This window comes from Eupeodes corollae, chromosome 1, assembly GCF_945859685.1.
Source record: "Eupeodes corollae chromosome 1, idEupCoro1.1, whole genome shotgun sequence".
Taxonomy (NCBI): Eukaryota; Metazoa; Arthropoda; class Insecta; order Diptera; family Syrphidae; genus Eupeodes; species Eupeodes corollae.
Window position 1 is genome coordinate 29342822 of NC_079147.1, and position 26376 is coordinate 29369197.

Genomic DNA, 26376 nt, shown 5'->3' on the forward strand with positions numbered 1-26376 from the left:
TTCCCAAAATATTGCATTATTTAACAAGCTTCATGCGTACTATTTTCAATTTTTAGCAACAATTGTTCTATGTTCAGTATGTATGGAACATATCACCATTCAAAGGTTTGAAGCAAGTGTTGGCTAAGTTGGCTAAGTGTTGTGCGCTCTCCGAAATTATTTCAAAATAAGTTAAATTAGTGTATATACGGATTGCAAAAAAATGGGTCTTCTAATTGGACATCTTTTGTTATTTGACAAGTCAGACTACGCCACTACAAAAATAAAAATTAAAATTGACGTAGGATATAAGGTCTATGCTTATACTAGCTACTCAAAATCAAATGGGGTGGCGCAACAGTCCGTTGTGAACCAGGGCCTAGTGACTTACAACTCTCAACCATTCCTGTGTGCGAGTACTGTTGTCAGGAATGGAAGGGACCTACAATTTTGGGCCGAATCCGAACGGCTAGTTTTTGAGAAAGCACTTTTTCATGACAAGCATTACTCTTGAAGGATTTGTCAATTCCTCGCAAGAGGCAGTACCCGCGAAAACTTTTTTTTTTTTAAATTAAGGTGCAATCTTTTTGCTACAAGTGAATTTGAATTTGAAATTTGAAGTCTCAAAGTGAAGTCAGCCATTGCAATCTCATTATTGAAGTCATTTGTGATTGCATTCTAAAAAGATTGCATTCTTTTACAATCCTGATAGCCATTATATTTATATTGTTTTTCATTCCAAGAAAACGCATTTTTGGCGACTTGTCAAATGCACTACTGCCGGAACTATTTTTTACTTCCTTTTGGTTAGATGAAAGTTAGATGGCGCGACAGTTCATTGAAACCTAGGGCCAAGTCAAATTCCTACAACCGACTTATGTCGGAGATTGAGGGGACCTTTTTTGTTCATCAATTGAACAGCCATGAAGAAGTTGTAGTTTTACCAAGGCAACCGACCCAACATGTTACACAGTTCATGCCACTCATGATTTATTAAAGAAAGCTATTCGTAAAAAACATAGCGTCACGTAACGGACCCGTGGCTTTCAAGATCTAAGATTCTAAAATGATTGACCACGCCGTGTTATTGCGAAAATACGGTAACAAAGGTTGGAAAAAGTTATTAGCCCTAAATATTGGGTGCCCGAAATCATATTTAAATCATAAATTCAGAAGATTATCTTTTTAATAAGGTCAATTTCATATCAATTTAAAACAATTATAGTTGCTTTATTACTTTTTAAGGTTGAAAAAAATGATCGTATTTTGAAATTAAAATTATTTAAAATTCCTCAGCAAGGTAATGAACAACGCGAAATAACGTGATGAACTTCAATTCAAATTTACAAAACATCTCAATTTAATATTTTAACGCCTTTATATAAACCACTTTTCTTTGTATGTAAATTTCCATTAATTTTGTTTAAATTTAAAACCTACTCCAAATAAATTAACAAAAAAACAAAAAATTTACCTTTCCACACGTTTCAACATACTTATTTAGACCTTTAGATTCCTATAGAAAAATAATGTACTAGGAAACAAAATTTCAAACACTTACCAAGTACGGTCAGGTTGGCGACCAAATGATGTTCCGGCGGTTTTAAAACGCCCCTATAACATGCATCACCAATTACCAACTTGGCTGCTGTACCTTCTAACGGTCGATAACTAATGCAAACTCCATGTTTCGTACCCTTGTGTCGGGCTATTACGTACACCGTTCCATTTTCCGACCACGAACCATGGCATGAATATTCTATAAAAAGAGAAATAGAAAAATGAAAATGGATAAAAAAATGAGAACACAAAAAAAAAGAATCAAATTAAAACAAACAGAGTTCTTACAATGAACGGACAAAGAATAATAAATTATTAAAATAACACAATTCCATTCAATTTGGCACATAGTACAGTTACGGACACACAAAATGGAGGATATATCCGTTTATGCCCCCATCACACTGCAGAACGATTGTACTAGAATAAACATACAGAAGAATCCTCTCCAGAAATCACAAAACAGTTCCAGTTCCTTGCTTTTATATTCATGTTCATCATCATCATAAACCCAATCTACTTTTATACGTCCAGAAAAGATGGAATATTGAAAAAGCAAATTTAAACAGAGAAACGTTTCCGTTTTCCATCACCACCATCACATCACAACACATCACATCATATGCACATCAATTTCCGTTTCAATTGAGAGAACATAAGAATTCAATTTAAAATTAATTTTAATTTATCAAAATCCAAAATTCATCTCGATTCTCCTAGACCTAGTCCTTTTTAACTCTCAAGGCTCGAGGGCAGATGTACCAGAAACAGAACCAGAATCAGATTCAGGATCCAGGAACAGAAGAAAATTGGCATGAATATTTAAATGAAACATTGGTCATTCTAAGTGGATATAATAATATATTCTTCTTCTTCTTTCAGAAAAATACAACACACAGGATATGGTCTTTTGGTCTTTATCCTGGTGCTGGTCATGATGGTGGCCATTTTCTTTTTGTTCCCATTTTTTATTTTAAATCAAAATTTTACCAACAGAGGGAGTACTCGCAAATGTGGTACGAATATTGATATGGCTGTGAAAAAATTATGAAGTTGGTTATGGTTTATAGATTTTTCTGGTTTATTTTTTAGTTTTTAATTCAATATTATGCAATATGGAATCCATTATACTTTTATGTGAGAACGGTAAGTGGAGTGTTGAGGTTAGTTAGTTTTTTGTTTTAGCAGTTAGTGGTCAGTAAAGTGGTGATGGATGTGGTTAACTGGGTTTCCAATAGTGTAAACGAACATACCTACGTATAGACTGCCTGAAATTGACATAAAAATGGAGATGGTTTTTTTTTGGTTGTAATTATGTTTTTAGGTTATGGTGTTTCATTACTCGTGTGGTTTTCTTTTTTCTTTCTTTTTTAATTAATTTAGATTAAATTGTCTATATCTATAGGCATAAATCTTCTAATGATAAAAGGAAATGGGATTGAGTTCTAAGCTTATTAAGAACCTATTAAAAACAACTACATTTCAAATTTCAAATGAACAAAGCTTAGTTAACTTTAGAAACAAATAAATGAACATTTTTCATAAAACTTTGTTATTTTGTTGTAAGTGAGTAGATTATCTTGAATCCCCGATTATGACAGCCACAATTTTGAGTTTAAGACACTTATAATACTGTTAGTTGTATACAAATGTCTTATTTAAATAACTTGATAAGCCACACTTTTCCTAATACACCATTCTTAAACTTAATTTATTGCTAACTGTGACTAGTGTATCTTAATACAATTTTAATTTTCTAGCTATTCCCCAGAAGATGTCGTTGGTATTCATTTAAGTGAATTTTTCAATTAAAACTTTTCGATGAATAATATATTGAAAAAGCAATAAAGTTAATTTTTTCTGTTGCATATCATAGTGTACGAGAATCATAATTTTTTGGGAATCGACAGAAATTGGATCCGAACGTATCTGTTCCACTTCACCGCCACGGAAACTAAGAAGACGTAATGAGCCTTCACTAGAAAAAGCTTTTCATCCCATTGGAGACGAAGATGTGACACCAATTACCAACGGGCCAAAAATAAGAGAAGGTTAACAATCAACCTGCTCGTGAATTGGTTTATTTTGGTAGGTCCATGAACCAAGAACAAAAGTGAAGAAAAGCCCTGCAACTTAAACAAGAAATAATTTGTACCAAGTTTTAGGATCTTTAGTCTACTAGAAAGTTTTCCTTGTTAAATGTTAAGAATGACAGCATTAAAGTTTGCAAAGGAAAGTAAATGGTCGCAAAGTTCAATATTAAATCAGAGGTATTCACGTTTCATTGAAGAATAACCAGGAATTACATCAACATGATACCCAAGTACCAGATACACTACGGTACGCCAAATAAAATACCTTGACTATGACATGACCATTTCAAGTCTGTATACAAAATTCTATTTGACTTATTGCATGAGCAAGGTATTGAGCCTGTCTTGGAAATATAATTCCACAAACTATTTTGAACTGAGTTTAATATTGGTTTCAAATTCCAGGTCCGTTATATGCAAGACTTGCAATGGGACGGTTATACAAATAAATTTGGCTAAATAAAACAACAATGAATAGCAAGAAAAAAATCAAGAACATTAACTTTAATTTAGCTGTTTTAATTAAATTCTTAAAAAAAGTCTTTTAATAGACAGATAGTTAGATAGATTTCATTTCCTTGCAATTATTTATACAATTTCATAAACAATCATTTAAGCATGGTTTTGCCATCTGCCTGATTGACAAAGTTTTAACTGTATTAAAGTTTTGTAATTAATTAAGTTGCAGTTGAGTTAACTAAAAATTTTCATCTCTAATTCTGCTTCTATAAATAAGTGCTGTTTTGCAATATATAAGTATTTTAGACACAACTACTTTATTTAAGAGAGCTAAATTTTCGTTTTCTGATAAAAAGTCTGTGCCAAATACATTTTATTCTAGTTTCTCTTTTAGGATTGGACACCTTCCGACAACAACTTCAGCCTTCTATAGTTCATCCGATAAAGTGAGCTGGATGCCTGTTCAGTGAACACATTTTTAAAATGTTCATCCAGACGCCTAATTACCTAGTACAGTTACTATTTCCATGTACTCTGTTTACTGAGATTAGATTTAAAGTTACACCTGTATCTTCTGCTAGCCCAATCCACTCTTTAACTCATCCTGTTTGCTCTGTATGGCTTGTAAAGCTTCTTTTTTTGGTAAGCGATTGTTCGGTACTTTCAGAATGTAATCGACTTGCAGCTTCAACTTGAACATCAATGCGTTTCAATCAACTGAGTCAAAGCAGCTTTAAGATCCACAAATAAAGAGTATAGCTTTTTATTTTTTTCAAAAAAAGACTCAGCAATGCTCCTTAGAACGAATATATGATCAATGGTCGAGTAATACGACCTGAATCTGGCTTGAGACTTGCATAATAGAATATTCGAGTCTATCTACGTGTTCTACGGATTCAGTAGAATCCCAGTAAAGATTTTATAGGAAGCGTTCAAAATCGAGATTCCTCTATAGTTGGATGGATCTTCGATGTTGCCTTTTTTGTGTATCGGAAAAATCAAAGCATCTTTAAACTGCTGAGGGATGATTCCACTTTTAAAAATTTGATTATAAATGTTTGCCAGGTTCTAAATCAGTTCGTCAGTGATTTGTCAAACATTGGGTTAAAGAAAGGAAGTTAACATTTTGAAACAGGGAAGACCTTTGGCAACGTTTTTTAACTGAGTTAAAAAGAAATATACTAAACTAAGTTACTCAATATGAAATCCTTCATTATTCACATTTCTTCAATCTATGTATATTTTTTTTTACAACGCTTCAATATAATTTGACGTTGAAGTTAAAGAAGAAGTAATGATTAATAGAATTATTAAAATATTTTTTAATTTCAACAAGATCTTCTATTTTTTGTAACACTTTTGGTTTTTACTTGTCAAATGTCAAAAGATGATACCTTTAAAAGTGACACCTGCCCAAATAACAGGCTTTTGAATACTAAACCCCTTGTTGGAAAACCTTTAAATTAATTATTGCACAAGAACCTTTAAACATTTTTTTTTTCAAAACTTAATCCTTTTTAAACATATAAGCTTTTGAAAAAAATACGTTATTTTAAAACCGTGTTTTTTAAGGGTTAATTTAAATTAATTCTGAGCAAGGTTTTTTCAATAATGAAATAAACTATTTTGCCATCAATGCAATGATTCTTATGTCGATGAAATTTAGTTTTGAATTCTATAAAATTGTAACGAAACTTTGTCTGAAATACAAAGTGTGAGAAAACATTCCACATTCACGTTGTACGGCTAAAGAACTAATATCGGTGCTTGACAGTGATGGTACAAATAAATTGCCTAATGGGAGAAATGTTGCTGGCTATTTATTTAAATAACAACATCACGTAATTTATATCAAACATTTAAATGTTTTATTTCACTTGCCTTCCAAACTATTATGTGCAGTTGATCTTCTTTTCGTCTTTGCCTTCTCGCCTTTATATGTTCAAGACTTTCGGTACCATTACAACAGTTGCCTTTTTAAGCGTTCGTCGCCAAATTTGGCTGAGAGTCATCACCTCTCAGATGGCAAGTTTTTTAAAATTAATTGTTATTTTTGTGGGTTAGCTTATCTTACCTACCTAAATCATGCGTTGTCTACTTTGCCAAAAATATTGCATGATTAAATAAACATTGCATACTATGGACAGGTTCAGTCGGTTCAGTCTACATAAAGGACTTGAAGCTTGGCAAGTTTTTAGTATCTAATTGGTCAGCTGCCAAAAAATGTCTTTCCAACAAACGCAACTTTAGTAGAAACTTGACTGGAAAGTTAATCAAGACAAATCTCTCTAACTATTAAGTCAAGTCTACTTATGTCAAAATGACAGCTGATCGCGTTTTTTCATTCAATCGAAAGCTAAACTTCATAACTGTGTGATTTACTGGCTGCGATCAATCTCGTGTTGGATAGGGTATCTTGAATAGGTGGATTTTAAGATACCCTGTTGAACGTGTTGGATAGCTGTATTTAGATAGCTGTCAAAAAATAAAAACAACTTTCAGCTGTTTACAAAAAGCAGAGACACATTTAAGCTTCGTCTATTATGTACAGAACTTCCTCAAATACAACTGAAGTTGTATTTTGTATCTTTTTGTTTTCCAACAAATACAAAAAGCTGAAATCAATTTTCAAGTTTCTTGATATTCAACCATGTGTCGAATTAGCTGTTCTGTCAGATACCTACATACCACAGAAATTCTTGGATACCTTTGGATTCCTTTTTGGCATCTCAGCTGTTTTTGATAAGCTGTTATTTTACACGTAAAACACTAACAAAAAGCTATCCGGATACCCTATCTGTCTGAGATTGAACGCAGTGTTTAATTAAGTACACAACTTCATTTGAAGTTTAGTGTAAAAAAGTTTCATGTCATATTGAAAAATGACAACTCCCTTACGTTGTTTAAACCTGTCCTATACTGGCTTAAGTAGTTAAATTTAATTCAATTGGTTTCAAATATAATAAAAGATATCCAGTTGTCAAAATATTCTCTAAGATCTGATAATTAGAAATGATTCAAAATATTTAGAATAATAAAAAAAACTTGTTATTATAAACAAAAAGATGGTTCTTCTTTACCTTAGTAAAGTTTAAAGATGTCAAATATTGTTTCATCAACTATCAATTGATTTTTGACACTTGCAATAAGACTCTGGACACTGAAAATATAAACTGGAAATCTGAATATTTGGCCAAAAAGTTGTCAACTCAGGAAGTGTCTTTTTTTGGTTTAACAACTTGGTGCTGCATAATTTGATTATACATATATATTTCTGGAAATGAGCAAGAGATTGCATCTCGTTCAGTTATTTTAGCTAAGGATATTTGAACATAGTCCTGAAATCAATGAAGCAGAGACTGTCTGATTGATGTAACATTTTTAAATTTTGGAATAAATTTGAAATTTGTTTTTACAATTCATTTGAGAAAAAATTTCTACTACCACTTTTATATTTTGTATATCAACATAAGTTTTCCAAAGCATTTTTAGACCACATTGCATTTGAAGGACTCCAATTTCTCTTACATATTTTGATAGAAAATAAATTTAAAAAAAATCACTTTTAAAATAATTTTCCATGATCTCAAAATTAACATAATATCCCACGCAATAATTACTTTAGAAATTCATTCTTCACACGCCAAAATAATTAACTCCAGAAAACGTCTTCAACCGCGTGTCAAGTACAATCAACTCACCTAGCACCTTGATGGTTCGATTTGGCTTTTGTGTTGGCGTTTAGGTGCTGGGGGATGGTGTTGATGAATGATTGCACTAATTTGCCACTTTTAACAGTCTTCCCCACACTCGAAAACATACATTACTTGAATGAATATGTACACCATCATTAAGTGAGTCATGGAAAATATGTACTTAATATTAATAATTACAATGCAAGAGGGCGAAAAAGAAAAACTCAAGATTCACGACACCAAATTCTGGTCCAAAGACCACCCTTAAGCTCATGGACGAACCATTAAAGAAAAAATAGAAGAAAAGCAAGAACAACAAAATTCCTAGGTAATTTCAAGCAAGCCAAAAGTACAAGGAATGTTTATTATTACACTTCTTAATTCTTCTATTTTTCCATTTTTAAGGACGAAGAGAAATTCCGTTGAATGGAAAAAATGGACAAAAAAATAAGGAAAAACTTTGGCATTTGCGAGAAGCTAATAGATCCTTCATGTGAGGCAATGAACAATCTGAGCCAACACAACACCTATACCTAGCAAACTTGGAAAATATTCTTCCTTAGACAAAAAAAAAGGACGAAAGTCTATAAACTCTTGCATAGAATACTCGTATATAAACAAAGGACTATAGAGAGTATATAAGAGGAACAGAAAACAGGCATATCAAATAATAAGAGAAGAATTTGATGAAAGTTATTTTGTGAGCAAACCTTGCAGAACAAAAAATGAACCCTTATCGACATCAGGAAGACTATGTCCTGGAATGTGCAATTTAGCAGTCGGTACAGCAGCGACCTGGAAGGCTGAAAGAACGCAGGGCTAGAACGAAGATCTAAGGCGCCTTAACATTAAATGAGAGCGCATGTAAAAAGAGACTCTATGAGTTTTGAATAACTTGTCAATATTATGCAAACCTTAAATCCTGTTTTTGCAACACTGCCCTGGATATCTATGTTTCCAGAAATATTTCTAGTTTTTTTATTGTGAACTTTCAATTTTCTAACAATTTCTTGATATTTTATGTTTTATTTAGTTAACTTAGCAAACTAGATTTTTCGGAAGAGCTACAATTTTCTAATTTTGAAACTTAAGTGTAAAGTTAAAATTCGTCACAAACTCTTGCTTTTTTCATATAATATTTTCTATGTTTTGCAGTTTTGCTAGTTGCATTATATTAACGAAGTATTTCTTCGAAAATGTTTTCAAAATGTATTTCATTCATTAATTTGGTTGTGCAATGTTTTTTATGTTTTGTACTTCTTTTCTATAATATAATACAAATAAGCACAAACTCAAAATGAGAGTTTCGAAAAGAAACATTAAACTAACTTAAGGTTGCTTGCTCTGTAAGAACAAAGTAAAAACACAACAAAACATAGAAAACATTGAATGTAAAATTTGAAGTCATCAATGTTAATAACTGAATAGTTTTACGATTCCTATGTTTACGTTATTTGGCTTATTGATATGCCAATATGGAATTAATTCGAAATGGTCATCAAACTTATTAAACTAAATGCTTGTTCTTTTAGAATTCTGTGCTAGAGTTGAATTCTGGCTGTGCGATGTTTTCTATAGTTTTCAAGTTTTATTTCAAAAATGCTATTGACAGAAATACAAAAACGCAAACAACTTAAATTAAAATAAATTAAAGCTATCAAATAACGACGAATTATAAAAGCTTTTTTAAGTTTTTATATCAAAATTCGACCTTTTGTATATATGGCAAAAAACTCCTTGAAGATGAACGTAGAGATAACAACCTTACAACAAATGCTTTAAAGTATACATATGTTCGTCTTTCGTCATTAAAGATTTATTTCCACAATGCAAGTGGCCTCCGAACCAAAGTATCCGATATTATCATCATTGTTGAGTCAAGGCTTTATAACGGAATTGTCACTTAAGAACTATTTGATTGCAGTATCTACGACGTTTATCGTCGCGATCGATGTAAATCATCTAGAGAACGTGGAAGAGGGATAATTATCTGTGTTCGATCCTACATTTGCACTAAAGAAGTTATTTTACCAACCTCGGACATTGAACATTGATGTTCATTCATTCATGTTTAAGACCTTTATAATGTAATCAGACTGTAATTTAAGTGTTTTTATGTATAACGGTGATAATTCAGTTTCCAGTTTCAACGCATAGTTTGGTGTGTTCGATGGCAGTCTTAACATGCGTTTTAAGTAGAAGCGTAAACTTCATCATATTGCTAACCTCTCCATATTTGCGGTGCGTATAATTCAAAAACTTTAAATTTCGTGCTATGGTTTAGATATTTGTTGGAGAAAAACATCCTCCAAGTTGAGTTTATTGCAGTTTTTGCCTTTGCGAGCTTATCTTTCAAGTGCTTTTCGATTTTTAAATTGCAAGCGAAGATCGCTCTAAGGTACTTGTATTCGCTAACAACTTCAAGTATTTCGTTATTGTAGTGCCACTTCTCATTTGTACGTAGTCTGCCTTGAAGATAATGATCTTCGACTTCTCTTTGTTGACCACTAGGTTCTATTAGGCACAGTATTCGCATAATCGGTTGATCATCAGTTGTAGCGTTTCCAATGAATGCGCTGGAATCACTATATCATCTGCAAACAGAAATGCTTTGATAGTAGTGCTGCTAACTTCAATTCCACGAGGCAGGATGTCCATAACATCGTCGATAAATAGCGAAAACAGCAAAGGGCTTAGAGTACAACCTTGCCTCATTCCAATTTTCGTTTCGAACCATTCTGATACTACTTCACCATCCCAGACAGCAGCCCATGTATCTTCCAGCAGATTTTCTATGACTCTTTAAAATTTGTGAGACATTTGCATCTACGTCAACTTAAATACTTTTTCCAGAGAAAATGTTTTTTTTATTGAAAGTTATGTGCCTCGAAGTAGCTCATTTGTTTTGTATGGAAAACATATTAGCAATATTGATTTTTTTAATTATCTTTGTTCTATATCTGCAATTCTTTAGTAAAAATATTAGACTTAATTTTTATATGTTGTCATGAAATCAAAGCAAATTTAAGCAATGCACCTTTTTCTTTTTTAAACGAATCTATTCATCATAAGGAATTATTATTTGAAATAGAGTTTTACACTTATTCGTTAAATGATGTTAAGAAAACTGTTAGATCGTATTATTTTTCTAAAACTAATTTTGTTCAACTAAATAATTATTTCTCTGATATTGATTGATTAAATAAATTTATGTTTCTTGATTTAAAAAATATGTACAACCGCTTCATTGCGTTTTGAAAGATTTGTTTCTTATTCTTTCAAAAAAAAAATCATCGGATTCACCTTGATAAGCAGTTTCGTGACTTAAAAAGAAAGAAACGTAATGCATACGTGAAATACAATAAATCACGATATCAATCGGATTATGATTCATTATTCATTATTGTTTATTGTAGCTGAATTATTATACATCTTTTCATTAAACATACAATTTACAGAGACTTGGTATTAAGCTACCTTACTACTGAAAAATTTATAAAAATGTTTTTAAATATCATAGTTCTTAATAAATAATTGGTAGAAGGAAAAGCTACAGAAAAAACCTTCTTTTATCGGATTATGATAATTTTAGTAAATTACGTAAAGATTTTGTGGTTCTTAGTCAGTTTTTATATAGAGCTTATATTTTGAATATTGGAAGTAATATCAAAAATACTAGAAAATCGTTCTGGTCATTTGTAGTTCGAAAAGAAAATTGATAGGGATTCCAAATACCAGAGGTATTGAATCGTCGGATTTAGACTTCATAGTTGAATTGTTTGCTAATTATTTCAAAGCCGTTTATTCCCATTCAGGATTTAATAATAGTTCACTGAACAACATAATAAGTAGGTTTGATATTGGCTCGATCTAGTTAAGTATTGAAGAAGTTATTTCCGGACTGAAATCACTTCAGTCTAATTATTATAGTTCTGAACCAGACGGCATTCTTTCGGCAGTGTTAACAAATTGTTGTGATTCCATTTGTGCTCCTTTACTAAGCATATTCAACAAACCCCTCCAAGAAGGTATTTTTATTGATAAATGGAGACTTTTTTACTTGGTCCCTATACACAAATCAGGTTCTAAAAATGATGTAGAAAATTATAGGGGTATTTGTAAACTCTCCGCAATTCCCAAATTGTTTGAAAGCATGGTGAAAATAAAGCTTGATTTTCTTACAAGAGAATATTTATCAGAAGTACATGGTTTTGTATCCGGCCGATCATCTGTTACCAATTTAACTTATTTCACTTCGTATGTCACTAATTCTATGGAACAAAGATTTCAAGTGGACGAAGTATACACTGACTTTAGTAAAGCCTTTGATTCTGTGAACCACCAAACACTTCTGAAAAAATTGAGATTTTTGGTTTTCATTCTCACTTTCTTCGTTGGTTATCGTTATATTTATCTTGTAGAACATAACTAGTTAAGATTGGAGATACATACTCAAAGGAAATTCAGTGTATATCAGGTGTCCCGCAAGGTGGTCACCTAGGACCGCTCCTTTTCATAATGTTCGTTACGATATTGTCTCGGTCTTTAATTATTGTGAGTGCTTATTATATGCGGACGACGTGAAAATATTTTCAAAAGTTTCGAGTTTGGACGATTTTCAACTTATGCAATCTTATACTAATTCCTTATCAAATTGGTGTCACATTAATAGGCTTTAATTTGTATTTTAAAAAAGTGTAACACAGTTTATTTTTCCAGAAAATCTCATATTTTGTTATTCAACCATGCAATTGAATCTGTGGATTTAGCTGGGGTATTAAATAAGTATTAAAGACTTAGAAGTTATTCTTGATTCCCAACTTTCTTCTAAAGGTCATTTCGATTATTTGGTTCCTAAGGCCAACTCTCTGGTAGGTTTCATAAAGACTTTAAAGATCCTTTCCTATAATTATCCTTGTATATTTTTCTCGTCAGATCAATTTTAGAATACGCAGATGTTATTTGGAGTCCTATTTATGTAGTTTTCGGATCGAATTGAAAAGATTCAAAGAAGATTTACAAAATATATACTTTTTTCTATTTCATTTACTTCTTAATGTCATGTAATGGATTCACGTCAACTTAAAGCATTTTAAATGTGATATATTTAAAATTAGCTATGCGAAGTTTTCTACATTGAAAGTATTTAAAATTGAAACGTCTTAAGCCTAGTACATACTTCCTCGTGAAGTGAACGTTCGCCAGTGGAGAAAGTGAACTTTTGACATTGCTCACTGGTACACACTTGTGAGTACACGTTGTGAACATGAACAAACCAAATGTCAAAGCTTCACCAACAGTTCCCGTACATTTTGCACGTGAATTGCCCGTGAACGAAAACTCTCCACTTTGTTCTCCACTCAGCTTCACGAGCAAGTTCACGGGTGAACCAAAAACTGAAATTTGTATGGGTTCACGAGATGGTTCACAAGTATGTACTAGGCTTTAATCTTAATGACCACGAACTAACAACAGTAATTTATTTTTATTTAACCTGAAAAGATTGTCTCCTTTTTTCGAAATACAACTTTCTAATTTGGAGCCACGAAGGCAAAATAAAAGGCACAACAAAATCATAAAAAGTTTCAAGTGAAATTCGAAGTTGTTTTAATTATTGAAGGACTAGTTCAAGGCACATTTTTAAGGATTAATTCATTTCGTTTTATTATTTTGTTTTGTTGTTTTTTTAAGGAAGAATTTTCCCTATTGATTAAAGTGTAAAAAACATAGAAAACATCGAACACAAAAATTGACAGATAAATTAACGACAAATAAAAGTGAAATCCTTGTTGTCGGTACATAATGTTTCACTTAGCTATTTATTCATGTGAAGTCCTTTCAGTCTTTCATAAAAATAGGCAATCCGCTCCTGACCGCATAAAGTGAAATCATCCAAGTATAGACTTTGGTATATACTCGTGTAGTCATGGTGGAAACAAGACAAAACTCTCCCATCATCCTCATTGAATAAAAAAAGCAAAAGAAAATGAAGTATGACAACGAAATTATGCAAATATTCAGCAAGGATTGCAATTTATGTATATTTTCTCTCCATTTATTCACGTAATTTTCGTGTAGTCCTTGTTGCGTTTTTCACTGTGATGCCTCCACCTTTTGCATATAGCGCCCAAGCTTCCAAGCGCTTGTTTGGTAATTCGTTTCTTGTTGACACGAAAGAACACCGTGCTTTCTGTGCTTCGTGCTCCTTGCTACCAGCTCTCCCAAAACTCCGTACTCCTTACTCTGGAGCTGCGGTGCTATGCGACTATGGCATTATTGTGAGTTTGCATTAATTGGACTGCATCAAGGGGATTGCATGATTTTCCTCGAGGGAAAATATAAAACAAATTAAGAAAAAATTGAATAACAACCGACAACAAGGACGACTTTTTTTGTTGTTTCCTGTTTTTTTAAAAGTCTGTGAATTATTTTTACGAAAAGTGTGAAATAATTATGGAATTTAATTGGAGTTATTTTTTGGGTCACTCGTCAAGAGAAGCTGATGGTATGGAAGAAGAAGTCTACAAAAAATAAATATGTAATCAATACAAAACTCTACAAAAAAACTCAAAAGTCATCCGAAATGATATTGATTCCATTGCATCTAAATACAAAGGGACAACGAAAACCATCGACTTGTATCTGATTCGGTTCTTTATGCAAATTCAAATCCAAATGAAACCCAAGTCCTTCCCGCATCACATTAACCGAGATTTCCATTCGCAATTCAAATCCAAATCCGAAACCAAGTCCAAATCAAAACCTAATCCGATTTATTGACTTAAATTCAAAGCTTAGAAGATTATCCTCCACGATCGAAACGAAACGTCCTGATGTCCAATCAAATGGGATGGTGACAAATTTGGCAATAAAGGCCTAAAACGAAAGGTACCCACCTATACCTGGCCATTATAAATGTAGAACTGGACTATTGTGCTATTTGATAAAAAAGATACTATACATTGGACTATGATGGGCACTTACCCTCGTCTCCATCTTCGTTACATTGCGGCCGGACATCGATTAAATTCGGCCCCGTACATCCGATCCACAATTGTCGCTGCGCTTTGTAATTGACAATGCATCCGGGTGCATCCCGCCTGCTACGTTGCGCCAGCAACTTGCTGGTCGTTGTATTGTTCCGTTGCATAACACTTTCCCTATTGCTGCTGCTGCTACTGCTCGTGTTCCTGTTGCCTCTTCCACTGCCACTTCCACTTCCATTGGTACTGCTACTGATGCTTTTGGTAGAACTACTGCCACTACCGTTGCTGCTAATAATGCCTCTTACAATTGTATCCTGCTGGTGGCGCTGGCGTTGCTGTTGGTGGTGTTGTTGCCGATGGGGCGGCTGCTCCAATTCGTTGGTCCTGATACTGCCATCGTCAGTGGCAATTGTAATTCTTCCCGATTGAACATTGTCGTGGTTTAATTGTCTCGGAGGTAATTTCAACAATAAACTACTGGTGGTATCACCATCATCGTCATCATCGTGAGTTTTCTGATTCAAATCATTCGTTTCGATTGCACCCAACGACGACAATGGTGATCCTGATTTTGATTCTAACAATAACGAGGAGGATGGCGACGACAAGGACGACGACGACAACGACGATTTCAATGACGACGATACTGATGCCAATCCTGATGACGATGATATTGCTGGCATTGCTGGCGATGCCAATGGTGCTGATGCCGATAGAGATGATGGTGGTGGCGCTTCGCCCGATACTTCAACTGATGGTGATGGTAATGCTGGTGAATTTGCGTCACGTCGGTTTCTAATTTGATGTCCTAGTCCAAGCCCCAGTCCTCCTGTTCCTGTTCCTGGTCGTGTGTTTGAATGCCATGAGGTGTGTCCCAGTTCTTCGGCATTGTGTAGGCTTAATGTAGTGTGCCTGGATATGAGTGTTTCATTTTGTGAATTTTTTTTTTTGAAAAGAAACAAGAAAAAAAAGGATTATTTCACTTTCTTTTTTCTTCTGAATGAAATTAATTACCTCTTATGTACGACATCATGATGATGATGTCCATGTTGGGTGTGTCCTTTATTGTTGTTATGGTTACGTTTGTGCCGTGACGAGATGTATGGTGGTCCGATGGCTCCACGCAAATGATATAATCCTTCTAATGGACAAATTTGAGGATCTGGATTGCTTGCTGCAAAGAAAAGAGACAAATTAAAAAAAGAAATTAGTACATATTTTTCGAAATTCAGGTTTTTAGTATTTTCTTCAAGAATTTAAAGTCATTCACATAAGACGTCAAATATAAACAAATTTTCAAACAACATGGTTCAAAACTATTCCCTCGAAATCTGCTACTTATTTGTCGAAAATCAAGAGTTAGAAGACAGAAAAACAAAGCTAAATCTTCTAGATTTTAAAATTAGAGTTTGACCAGCATAATATCCTTTTTATGACTATTTCTATTAACAAGTCGCAAATTTTCGGCTGTATGCTTTCGATAACTTCAAAAAACCTAAAGGTCTTCTATCGGTTATGAATTGATCGGCTATAGGTGTTTTGTTACGAAATCTAAGTAGAAATTTCTGATCATTTCTTCAAGATAAAGAACGGTCAGATTTGTTCTTAAAGAATTGCGATTGTTTTTGGCTGAAGTTGAAAATAAAATTCGTCCACATCAATATCTTCTAATCCCGGTCGAAAAAAGTCATTAATCAGGCAGCGATCCATTCACCGTAAACTGCACTAATCAGGCTTATAAACAATCATTTAAGGATTTTCGAAGCCCTCAATGCGACAATTCTGTCTATAAACTTATTTTTTTACGGGAAAATATGCCTCATCTGCCATTTTCTTAGAAATACCGGATCATATTGATGCATGATTAGCAAAATACGAGCCTGCTGGTGATTGACCGGCTTGAGTTCTTGTTTTAACTTAACGTTAACAGCCTTGAAATCTAAATTTGAATGCAAAATACGGTATAAAGTCGGTTGTAAAATGCTTAAATCCAAAGATCGACAATAAATCGACAAACCTGTTTTTATTTTTTTTTAACTACAGCAGTAAGGCCTCTTTCACACGAGACGGTTTCGTCCGTACGGTTAAAATTCGTACGGTTTTTACTATGACAGTAACCCACGAAACTATGCTGAAACACTATTAAAAATTGGAGATTTGCGGGCCAACCTTTCCAAGAACTGAATTAACTTTAGATTTTTTCCTATCAACTTCTAATTTGATTTATATTCTTCCAGAAGTCAGCAACTTTACCTCCTCAACAGTGCCCAGCAACTCTGAAGCAGTTCTGCTTTCGATAAAATTCAACCAGGCAGCCGTTCTAACAGCGAGACCTCAAGCAGACTTCATAAATTATAGAAAACTCAACGTCGAGAGAATGCAGAGGCATATCGAGCAATATTTGGTACTTCCTCCTGCCAACAGAAACCTCCAGAATAATGAAATCGATGGTGCCGTCAAAATTCTGGAAGCGACAATTGGCAACCCTTTTGACGTTCAAAAGGTAACCATGATAGCCAAAGATAGGTACCAATATCTCCCGGAATATGTACAAAAGTTGTATTCGCACCGACAAAGGTTGAGGAAAAGGCTACAGAGAATTCACCAGAGAGTACTCAACGCAGTGAATCGGGAATACCAGACAGTGAAAAGTGAACTCGAATGCGTTAACACCACAATGACAAATCTCTCAAAAAGACGCCTTCAAAGAAATCAACCGCTTTATAGGAAGAAATAAACCACTGCCGGAAGATTACATCGTTGGTTGAAATGTGGAAGCCTTTGCCACTTCGAATTCAACTTTACCCCAACCCTCCGTCTTGTCCAATGGACAACCTACACTTGAGCACTAAAGAGGAAATATGTAAAATGATAGACCACTGCAAACCAACAAAGTCTTCAACAACTGCCTCAATAACGACTACTTTTCCCAAAAATTGAAAACTGCTAAGAACATGGCAATTCCCAAGAAAGGAGATCGGAAGTACTGAGCAACATCAGCAAACTCCTGGAGGAACTTACATTAAGGAAAATGAAAAAATTCTGCTGTGAAAACAGCATAATTCCTGACATGCAGCTTGGTTTTCGGTAAAAACACTCGACGCTGCATCCTTTAATGAAGTTTCAACACGAAATCACCACAGCTCTTAATAGCGATCGTGTCACCGTTGGATGCTTTCTGGACGTTGAGAAAGCATTTGATAGCGTATGGATTGAAGGCCTCATCTATAAACTTCACATGCTAGGCTTTCTAATCGCACTAATAACAATCATTTTTTTTTTCTCTCTTCCAGAAAATGTTATGTACAATTGGAGAAATGCTCATCGTCAATGAAGAACATCAGGGCTGGAGTTGCCCAAGGATCGAAGCTCGACCCGTTTCTATACAGCATCCTGACATCGGACCAATCAATGTCACCACATATAGCCTTGAAGAAATTAGAAACACACATCCACTGTCTCTTTGATTTCTATCATAAATGGGGTAATAAAATCAACACAACAAAGTCGGAACTCATCTGCTTCAGAAGGCCGTAGAGGTTCTCAAAAAGCGACAATATGCAGAAACTTAAAGTTGAAACTCCCAAATGGATCGTCACTTTTAGCCAAGAGGACTGTCCAGTACCTGAGAGTTTATTTCCTCAAGCTGTTAAAGTTTAACCCGCATGCCCAGAAAGTTCTTAGGAAAGTCAGCTGGGCCTTACATCGTGTACATTCATTGATGAAGAAGAACAATGGACTAAGTCAGCAGACCAAGAGCCTGATGTACAAACAACTGCTGAGACCAGTCATTGGATACAGCTTTCCCGTTTGGTACACCATCTCCAAAATGGACATGAAGCAGTTAAAAGAGTTTGAAAGAAAGATCATAAGAATCTGCACTGGGCTTGTCTTTGACAGGGAGCGTCAAAAATACTTCAAAAACGACTTCTGAAGCTAGAATAAATACATTGGACAACAGCCTACTATTCTTGGCTAATAAGCTAGTAGGTAACTCATCAAGCCACCCGAACCAACTAATAAGAAGGATGACAACCCAACTGCGACTGTCAGAGACCAGCGTCATGGACAATATGGATGATAACATAATCCAAGACAACAACGAAGATGCCGTTGCATTCTACGCTAACCCCGTGTCAACCCACCGACGACGACGTGGCTAAACATGCCAACAACCCTTTAACTAATCAACAAATGACAACCGGGAAGGAACACCCCGAGGAAACCCAAGTCAACCGACTTTTATTTTTAGAACACCACAATATTTAAATTTAATCTTAAGCCAATATATAAAGTTATGCCCCCTGTGGCAACAATCTATTTTATTCCAAGACAATGTATCTATTTAATATTAAGACTATCCGATTGTATTTATAAAAGTTCAATAAAAAATCTTGAATCTAGAGGAGATGGGCGGTTAATATCTTAGCCGGTGTTTGAAGGTGTGAAATTTTATCATTCCTCGATTCCTTATTCAAGTTCAAGAGAGTTAAATTCTAAGTTAGCTTCGCTTTGACGATTTTTAAGGCACAAGGAAAAACACTAAAAGCAAGTTTTTGTTTTTTTTGTTGATTGTGGAAAACTTAACATCTAACTCACGTATTCTTTTATTCTTGGAATGCCTCTGAGTGTTTTTTGATTTTCTTTTAATATTAGGAAAAAATCCGCGGGTAAAAGCTAGTTTCGCATCAGTTTCTAACTCCTATCTTCTATTTTTTAATAGTGTTTCTCTATAATTTCGTTCTTTAATGTGATTATAAGGAACTCTCAACGATATGCAACGAAGAACAGTTCAAAAGCAGGCAGCACCTAATGGTATGCTTTATATAAGTGTTCTTAAAAAGAGAATATATTGAATATTTATTTATAAGGTTACCCTCGGATCTCCTCGCATAAGCTGTTAATAAGATATTTTAACGCCGTAAAAACTTATTTAAAACACTCTCCAGCCTCATAAGTATTTTCACACAAATAATATTGTCATAATATTGCTCCGTTTTGACGTGAAGGACGGACAAACAAACAAACAAACAAACTGACTTTCATATTTATAATATTAGATTTGTATCATATTTTTTACGGAACTCCATCTAAAAACCTAAGCCCAATATTAAAGCTGTTTAATCAAATTTGAGTCAGTTGATTTGAATTTAATGCAGAACAATGTGTCTTTTATACAACATGTATCGCCTTGGAAAAAATTAAAACAAAACATTATTTCAATTTCATGTTTTTTGGCTGTCTTATCTTTGCCATACCAAAAACTTCAGTACACACAAAATCCACATCCTTGTTTCTTGAAGAAAACAAAACAAAACAAAAGATATATTGAAGAAACTTAACTACCAAAACACCAGATGGTGATATCTTCAACTTCAACTGAATGCCATTCTCAAGAAACGAGAGGAGTCAGAACCTCATTTTGTATTGTTTTTCTTCGTTTTTTTAGTATGTCTTGAAATTACCTCTCACAACCTTTATAAATCTTTCTTGTTTTCGTCGGGTTTTGTATTGTTTTTATATATTTTTATTGTAGGTTTGTACTTTCGAAGGGAATGAATCCTGTTTATACAAAATGAAAATCTTAATTACATTCCCAAGGATGATATTTTCTTCTTCCTCAAGACAGACAGAGAGAAAGAGAGTTAAAGGATTTTTGAGAAGAAAAAAAAACACAATGCAAGATTGAAATAAAAAAACAACAAACGAAAAAAAAATTAAAACAATATATTAAGTTTGTAGCTCCCTCGTTTAACATTAATTTTTTGTATTTCACCAAAAACCCCCAAAGCAGCTTTCTAAAAAATCTACTTTTTTTATTATAAATATCCTCGTAGGTACTCAATCCACCGAAAAGAAAGACATAAAACGCATTTCATTCCAACAAGGACATAGGATTATTTTGTTTTTCTTATATTTTTTGTTAAAAAATTAATAATAAATAAAAAGGAAGAAAATTCTACCTAAAATCTTTTTCGGCGCGGTGGCGAATGAGTAACAAAAACAAAAATAAATATTAATAAAACAACAACGAAGATAGGAACCATAAGGTGCGCTTCATTTGTAATCTTTTTATTAGACTAAAACGGTACGAGATAGATAAAGGTATAGGACAGGGAATACGAGGCAGCGGTGGAGGTGGCGCGCGGTGACGGAAATGTCGGCATCACCATATTGCTTGTATCTCAAAAAGGGCTTACCACCAAAAGCCAACTTAACAGGTTTATCGTCTGTCTGTCGGCTTATAATGTGAATACGACCCACGAGTGGCGGCATTATGGTGCACATCAGAAAGAGAGAATGGGGGAGAGAAGGTGGTTTAAATAATGATACGCAATGGCGGAGCATCCGCTTTATTCTACCCTGATGACTTTTCACCAAAAAGACATGATTATATCATCGTTAAGCCAATCAATTTTAATTATTTGAATTTCTATAGAGAATAGAGAGGGATGCTCAAGGCTCATGCCCTTATGCCCAGCCTTGAAGGATAAAGTATATAAGGGTGGTGAATGGGGGTCTTCACGTATATTTATCCTAGTTATACGTATATACATATCAACACCAACTGTTTCTTTAAGGATATGAAAAGTTTCAAGACTTAAAGCCCTATAGCTGCTGATGGTCTATATTTATATATAGAAGAAAGTTCTCTATGAGCATCAGGAGCGTTTAATGGCCTTCTTAAGGTTTTGTTTAGAGCAAAAGGACACTCACAAAACAAGGGATGATGATGATGATGGCAGAACAAGAGGCAGAAGACGAAGAAGAAGTTTTCTGATTTGAAATTGCGCAACAAATGCGAGTATAATCAAAATAAAATTTGGGTTGAATAACCGCGAACTTGTGGCACCCAGAAAGTAGTCAGTCAGAAGCGAGGCGAAGGCAGGCGAACCAAGGCAAGGAGGACTCAAAACTGTGGACGTGGAATATAGAATCGAAGAAAATAGAAAGGAGTCGTTTTGGATGGAACTTGGAAGGAAAATCACTTTACTTATTCTAAATCCTAGTTCTACATTCAAACATACACGTATCCTTTTTAAGATCTTTTCCATTCTAGGACGACCGAAGACGACGCGATGGACGGAGATGTCGACAACGACATCTTTTGAACTTAAATAGAAGTTGCTCTTATAACGTTAAAGTATATATTTTTCTTATTTTCATTTAGATACACAAAATGGGAAGTTTTCTTATTCTATGTCCTGACTCCTGTGTAATACGAGTTAAAGGAAGAGAAGGAGGAGTAGGAGAGTATTTAACTTTTATTGTTGGTTCGCGAGGTTGAGAAGAGGGGAGGAGAGGACTTTAGTTAGAGAGGTACACATCAGGCAAGAAACATCACAAGGGAAATCGTTTTGAAGGACATCAGGCATCAGCAGCGTCAGCTTCAGCAAGAAGGGGAAGAAACAACGGAAACGGGGTAAGGGATTTCGAACGAATGATGATGATTGCTTAAAGTGAAATATAAAATTTTAAATAAATAAGTTTCTGGTTTATTCAAAAGTTTAATATATATTTTTTTTTTATTTTCCGTTGCTGATGTTGATTTCGTATATTTAGAAATAAGGAAGGGTCCTTTGGGTGCTTTGGCGATATAAACGAAAAGAAACAAAACGGAAGGTGTTTGTCAGAAGTGGTGCCAGATGTCCATCATGATGAGAATGAGAAGTTATTTTCTTTTTTTTTTTCTCCTTTTTTGTTTTTGTTTTTAATTTTTCGAGAAAAGGCGATAGGGGACTTTTTCTTTTTTGCAGACATTTTACTTTTGAAATTAATTTAGTTTTTGGCTTTTTTTTGTTCTTGTTGTTTTGTTTTGTTTTAAATTAAAGGTTGGAGAGCAATTTTGTATTTTAATATTGTAATTTTTTGTGAAATTTCATTTATTTGACACAAATGATCCTTCGTTGGTTGGTTTGAGGGTATTTAAGGAATTCCTGTCAAATTAAATGCCAATAAGGAATATTCAAAAGATTTTGTAGTTTGTTTGTTTGGTCATTAGTTTTCAAATTAGGGAGAATTAGTTTGGAATATACTGTATTGGCTTTTAGTCTCTAATTGCTATAATTGGAAAATGTTACCAGAATGTTGAAGTTAATGAAGAAATATATGACAGTGATTCGGTAGCTCTAGAAAAGGACTTTTTTCATGTGAATTGTCCTCCTTTTCCAATTATCGGCCAATGGCCCTTAAGTCCCTTATTTCCACGGTATGGAAATGCTGATCAATATTCAGCTTGAAGACCGAAAGCTTGCAATAGGTCATCTGCTGATCTAATGTTATAAGTCACCGAGCAGTGAAATAAATCTTTACATCGTCTTAGAGCAAGTAAGAATATTTCAAAGGTATTTGATAGTATTCGGTATTAAGCGGTATTTCTCTTCTTTGTTGGATAAGATCTGTTTAATTCAAATAGTATTGGACAGGTTTTAATGTCCACAAAATAAACACTGGTGTGCCACAGCGCTCCGTTTTGACTCCAGCACTCTTTATTATTTTTACAAATAATCTTTTGCTTAAAACTTCTAACCCACTTTAATGTTTTGCTGATGACAGTACCCTCAGCTTTTCATGTTCGTTTGTGGTCTACCAGCGGCAGCGTATTATAAGCTCATTAACATTAAACAACAGCTTTCAGTTCTAGATATGTGCATCACAAATTATCTGTTGTGGAATATTCACGTATAAAGTTTAAGGTTTCCTCCCACGATGCAAGAAGTTGAAGTTGTTTTCCCCTTCAAACGTAATATATAATACAAATAAAGCCACAATAATGTACTTGAGTCTTGATAGAATTGAAAAAAAAGCTTCTAAAAATGATAGGCGATCGTTCGACTACTGATACATTTGACACTCTTGAAAAGAAGGACTCATGCCGATCATGGTTTTATTGATATTTTTGGAAACAATGATGTAGCAAAATAGACACTTTCCTTCAATGCTCATCAGTTTACCCTTGAGCCCAATTTTGTTCTGATTCTTTCTTTAGCCGCACTACACGAATGTGGAACGCTTTACCAATCTCAATATTTCCCCCTCATTACAATGTGCAGACATTCAAACTTAAAGTGGACCGGTATCTCCTTTTTAATCCTGTCCACTCTTTTTCATTGCTCGCACGGTCTTAAGGTATAATAATTTGAAAAGACCAAGTGTAAGAAGACCATTATACTTGGTTTGCACTTTAACGATGGCAGCTACACCTTATTTTATAGAATTGTTGCCAACTTCATTGTAAATATAAAATAACCGCAGCCAACTTCATGTAAAATAACGAAGACGAAGGCATTCGAATTCATTGACGCCATTTTTTAAGATACATATTTCCTTGTAAGAAAAACTTAATTATAAATTAAATCAGAAAATAAACTTGTCAACCAACTAAACTTATTTATTATTATAGTGGTTAATCATTATGAGGGTATTCAAACCTTCTAACTGCGTGCACAGTATTTACAAAAAAATAGGTTGGTCTTTAAAAATGGTCTGTATTTCTTATAAAATGTTGGCTCTAGACTCCTGTGCAAACGTAAAAAAGTATTGGCCTTTTGACACAAAATAGCGGAATGTCAAACACACCTTATTTTATTTGTGGATGACGTGATTGTTGATGGATTTTCATCTGACCAATATCTCATATGTAATCTTTTTTTGTCGAAGCCATTTAGCTTTTTAAACGTGCTTCACTCAAAATTGGCTGATAGTATTTTTTAAGATATTGTATGAAATTGAGTTGGATTTTCGAAGTTAAATTGTTATTATTTTTAATTATCAGTTTAATTTTATATTTTTAATTAAAACAAAATGCTTTCAATTGAAAAAGAAAATGAATCGAATGACAATACATTTTCTACATTAAAATGACATTTAATTTTTTGGTTACATATTTTGACAGTGACAGTTTGATCATTGCTTGATTAGTGCGTTCACGGTAACAGTTCAAAGTTGTCAATTCTTAAGTGCAAAACCTTTGCAAAAATGTTTTAATTTTTGTTTGTTTGATTTGTTTAAAAATATAATAAAAAAATCAAAAATTGAGAAGTCCTGTCATTGAAAAACATATTTTAGTTTCACATCTAAAGCGCAAAAAGTTATCACGATGAAAAACGTCTTACTCACAATCCGCTTCAAAATCTGTAAATGTTCGTAATTATTTCTGTTTCAATTTTTATTTTCGAAATTGATATTTTTTTTTCAATAATTCTGTGGATTCTTTCATTTTTTCAATTACTGAAACAATATAAATTTTGTCTTCTTTCGAATATCCATTAAATCCTTGTTCTTGTAATAGCCATCAGAAAGAGGAGGAGGAGTATTTTCCAATCATGTTTTTCCAATAAAAATGTGGATTTTTTGTACTTCTTCTTTTTAAATCTTTGCAACATAGTTTTCGGATTGTGTCCCAATGTTGGGATGACATTAAAAACCTCTCTTTCAAAACTTTACAACACCATTCTAAAGGTACATCAGGGTACGACAGTAGTAGCTGTGGTTGGTGGCTCGACGGTGATGGTGCTGATAAATAGAATGATGCGACAACTTGGTTGAACAAAATCCAATTAAAAAGTCTTTCAGGTGCTGCTCCAATCGAAGATAATTACTCCAGTTTTTTTTTGTTATTTCTGTTTCGTTTTATAACTCAAAGACAGACAATAAACTGTGAAGACTTCGCACATACGAGAGTACGAGTATACTCAACTCAACTCATCGCATCTTGCTAAGGTGAGCCTTTAAACCTTCACATTTTATAAATAGAAAATCGAGCGTTGGGAATCTTTTGAGATTCCACCTTGAATGAGTGTAGACTAGGTGAAGATATAGAAGGTAGCTATATACCTTTGTAGATTGGAAGCAGAAGAAGAAAAGACATCAGGAATGTTAGTTTAGTCGTTCTCATCTTGAACTTGGGAAAGATCTCACGAAAATTACGCTTCATGAAGAAGAATTTTCCACATTCACATCCGCTTCGTGTCTTCGTCGCTCTTCGCTCGTTGCGTCGCGTCGTAGACTTTATCTTCAGTATTCTGTTCTTGTGGTTTTAATTCCTTCCGCTTGCTGAAGATTTTTCGTTTTTTTTTTATTTTTTTTTTCATTTAATTCTTTACTTTTTCGTTGTCGAGAAGGTTAATGCGATATGCTATTAAAAGAGACACCAATGTGCAGGAGACAAGAATAAAAATATAAAAAAAAATTAAATTAAAAGGATAAGAATATCTCCAGACACCTTGCGCTATTAATCCTTGAATTATCGCTTTAGTTTTTTATTGTCTTCATCTTTTTTCTTTTGGCGACAAACAACTTGCAATTAAGTTGCTTGCCTCTGCGTCTTCATGAGTGGATGAAGACAAACATACCAAGTCTATTGATTGAGTCTTATAATTTTGTTTACACTTCAAGTATATTCAATTAGTTCTCAGGCTGTAAAACTATGTATTTTCTATGTTTTCATGTTTTTGTTTTTTGATTTACTAACTTAGTTAGAAAAAACCTATTATTTTGATTCGTAAATGAATGATAAGTGTCCCATGATTAGCCTTGCAAGTCTGTCTTTCAACATTTTCTATGTTTTCTACTCTTTGGTTGGAATTGGTAACAACTTTTTAA

At 33.8% G+C, this 26376-nt stretch overlaps 1 protein-coding gene across 2 annotated transcripts in view; it reads right to left on the bottom strand.

Moving 5' to 3' along the window:
- LOC129939442 (uncharacterized) overlaps positions 1-26376 on the bottom strand; it is a 557049-nt gene that overhangs the window by 14627 nt on the left and 516046 nt on the right. For both annotated transcript variants that reach the window (XM_056047457.1, XM_056047456.1), the window contains exons 12-14: positions 15787-15946; positions 14771-15684; positions 1541-1738 (exon numbers count right to left, since the gene is read on the bottom strand). In XM_056047457.1, coding sequence (XP_055903432.1) covers positions 1541-1738; positions 14771-15684; positions 15787-15946 — 1272 coding nt within the window. The remainder of the gene's footprint in view (positions 1-1540; positions 1739-14770; positions 15685-15786; positions 15947-26376) is intronic.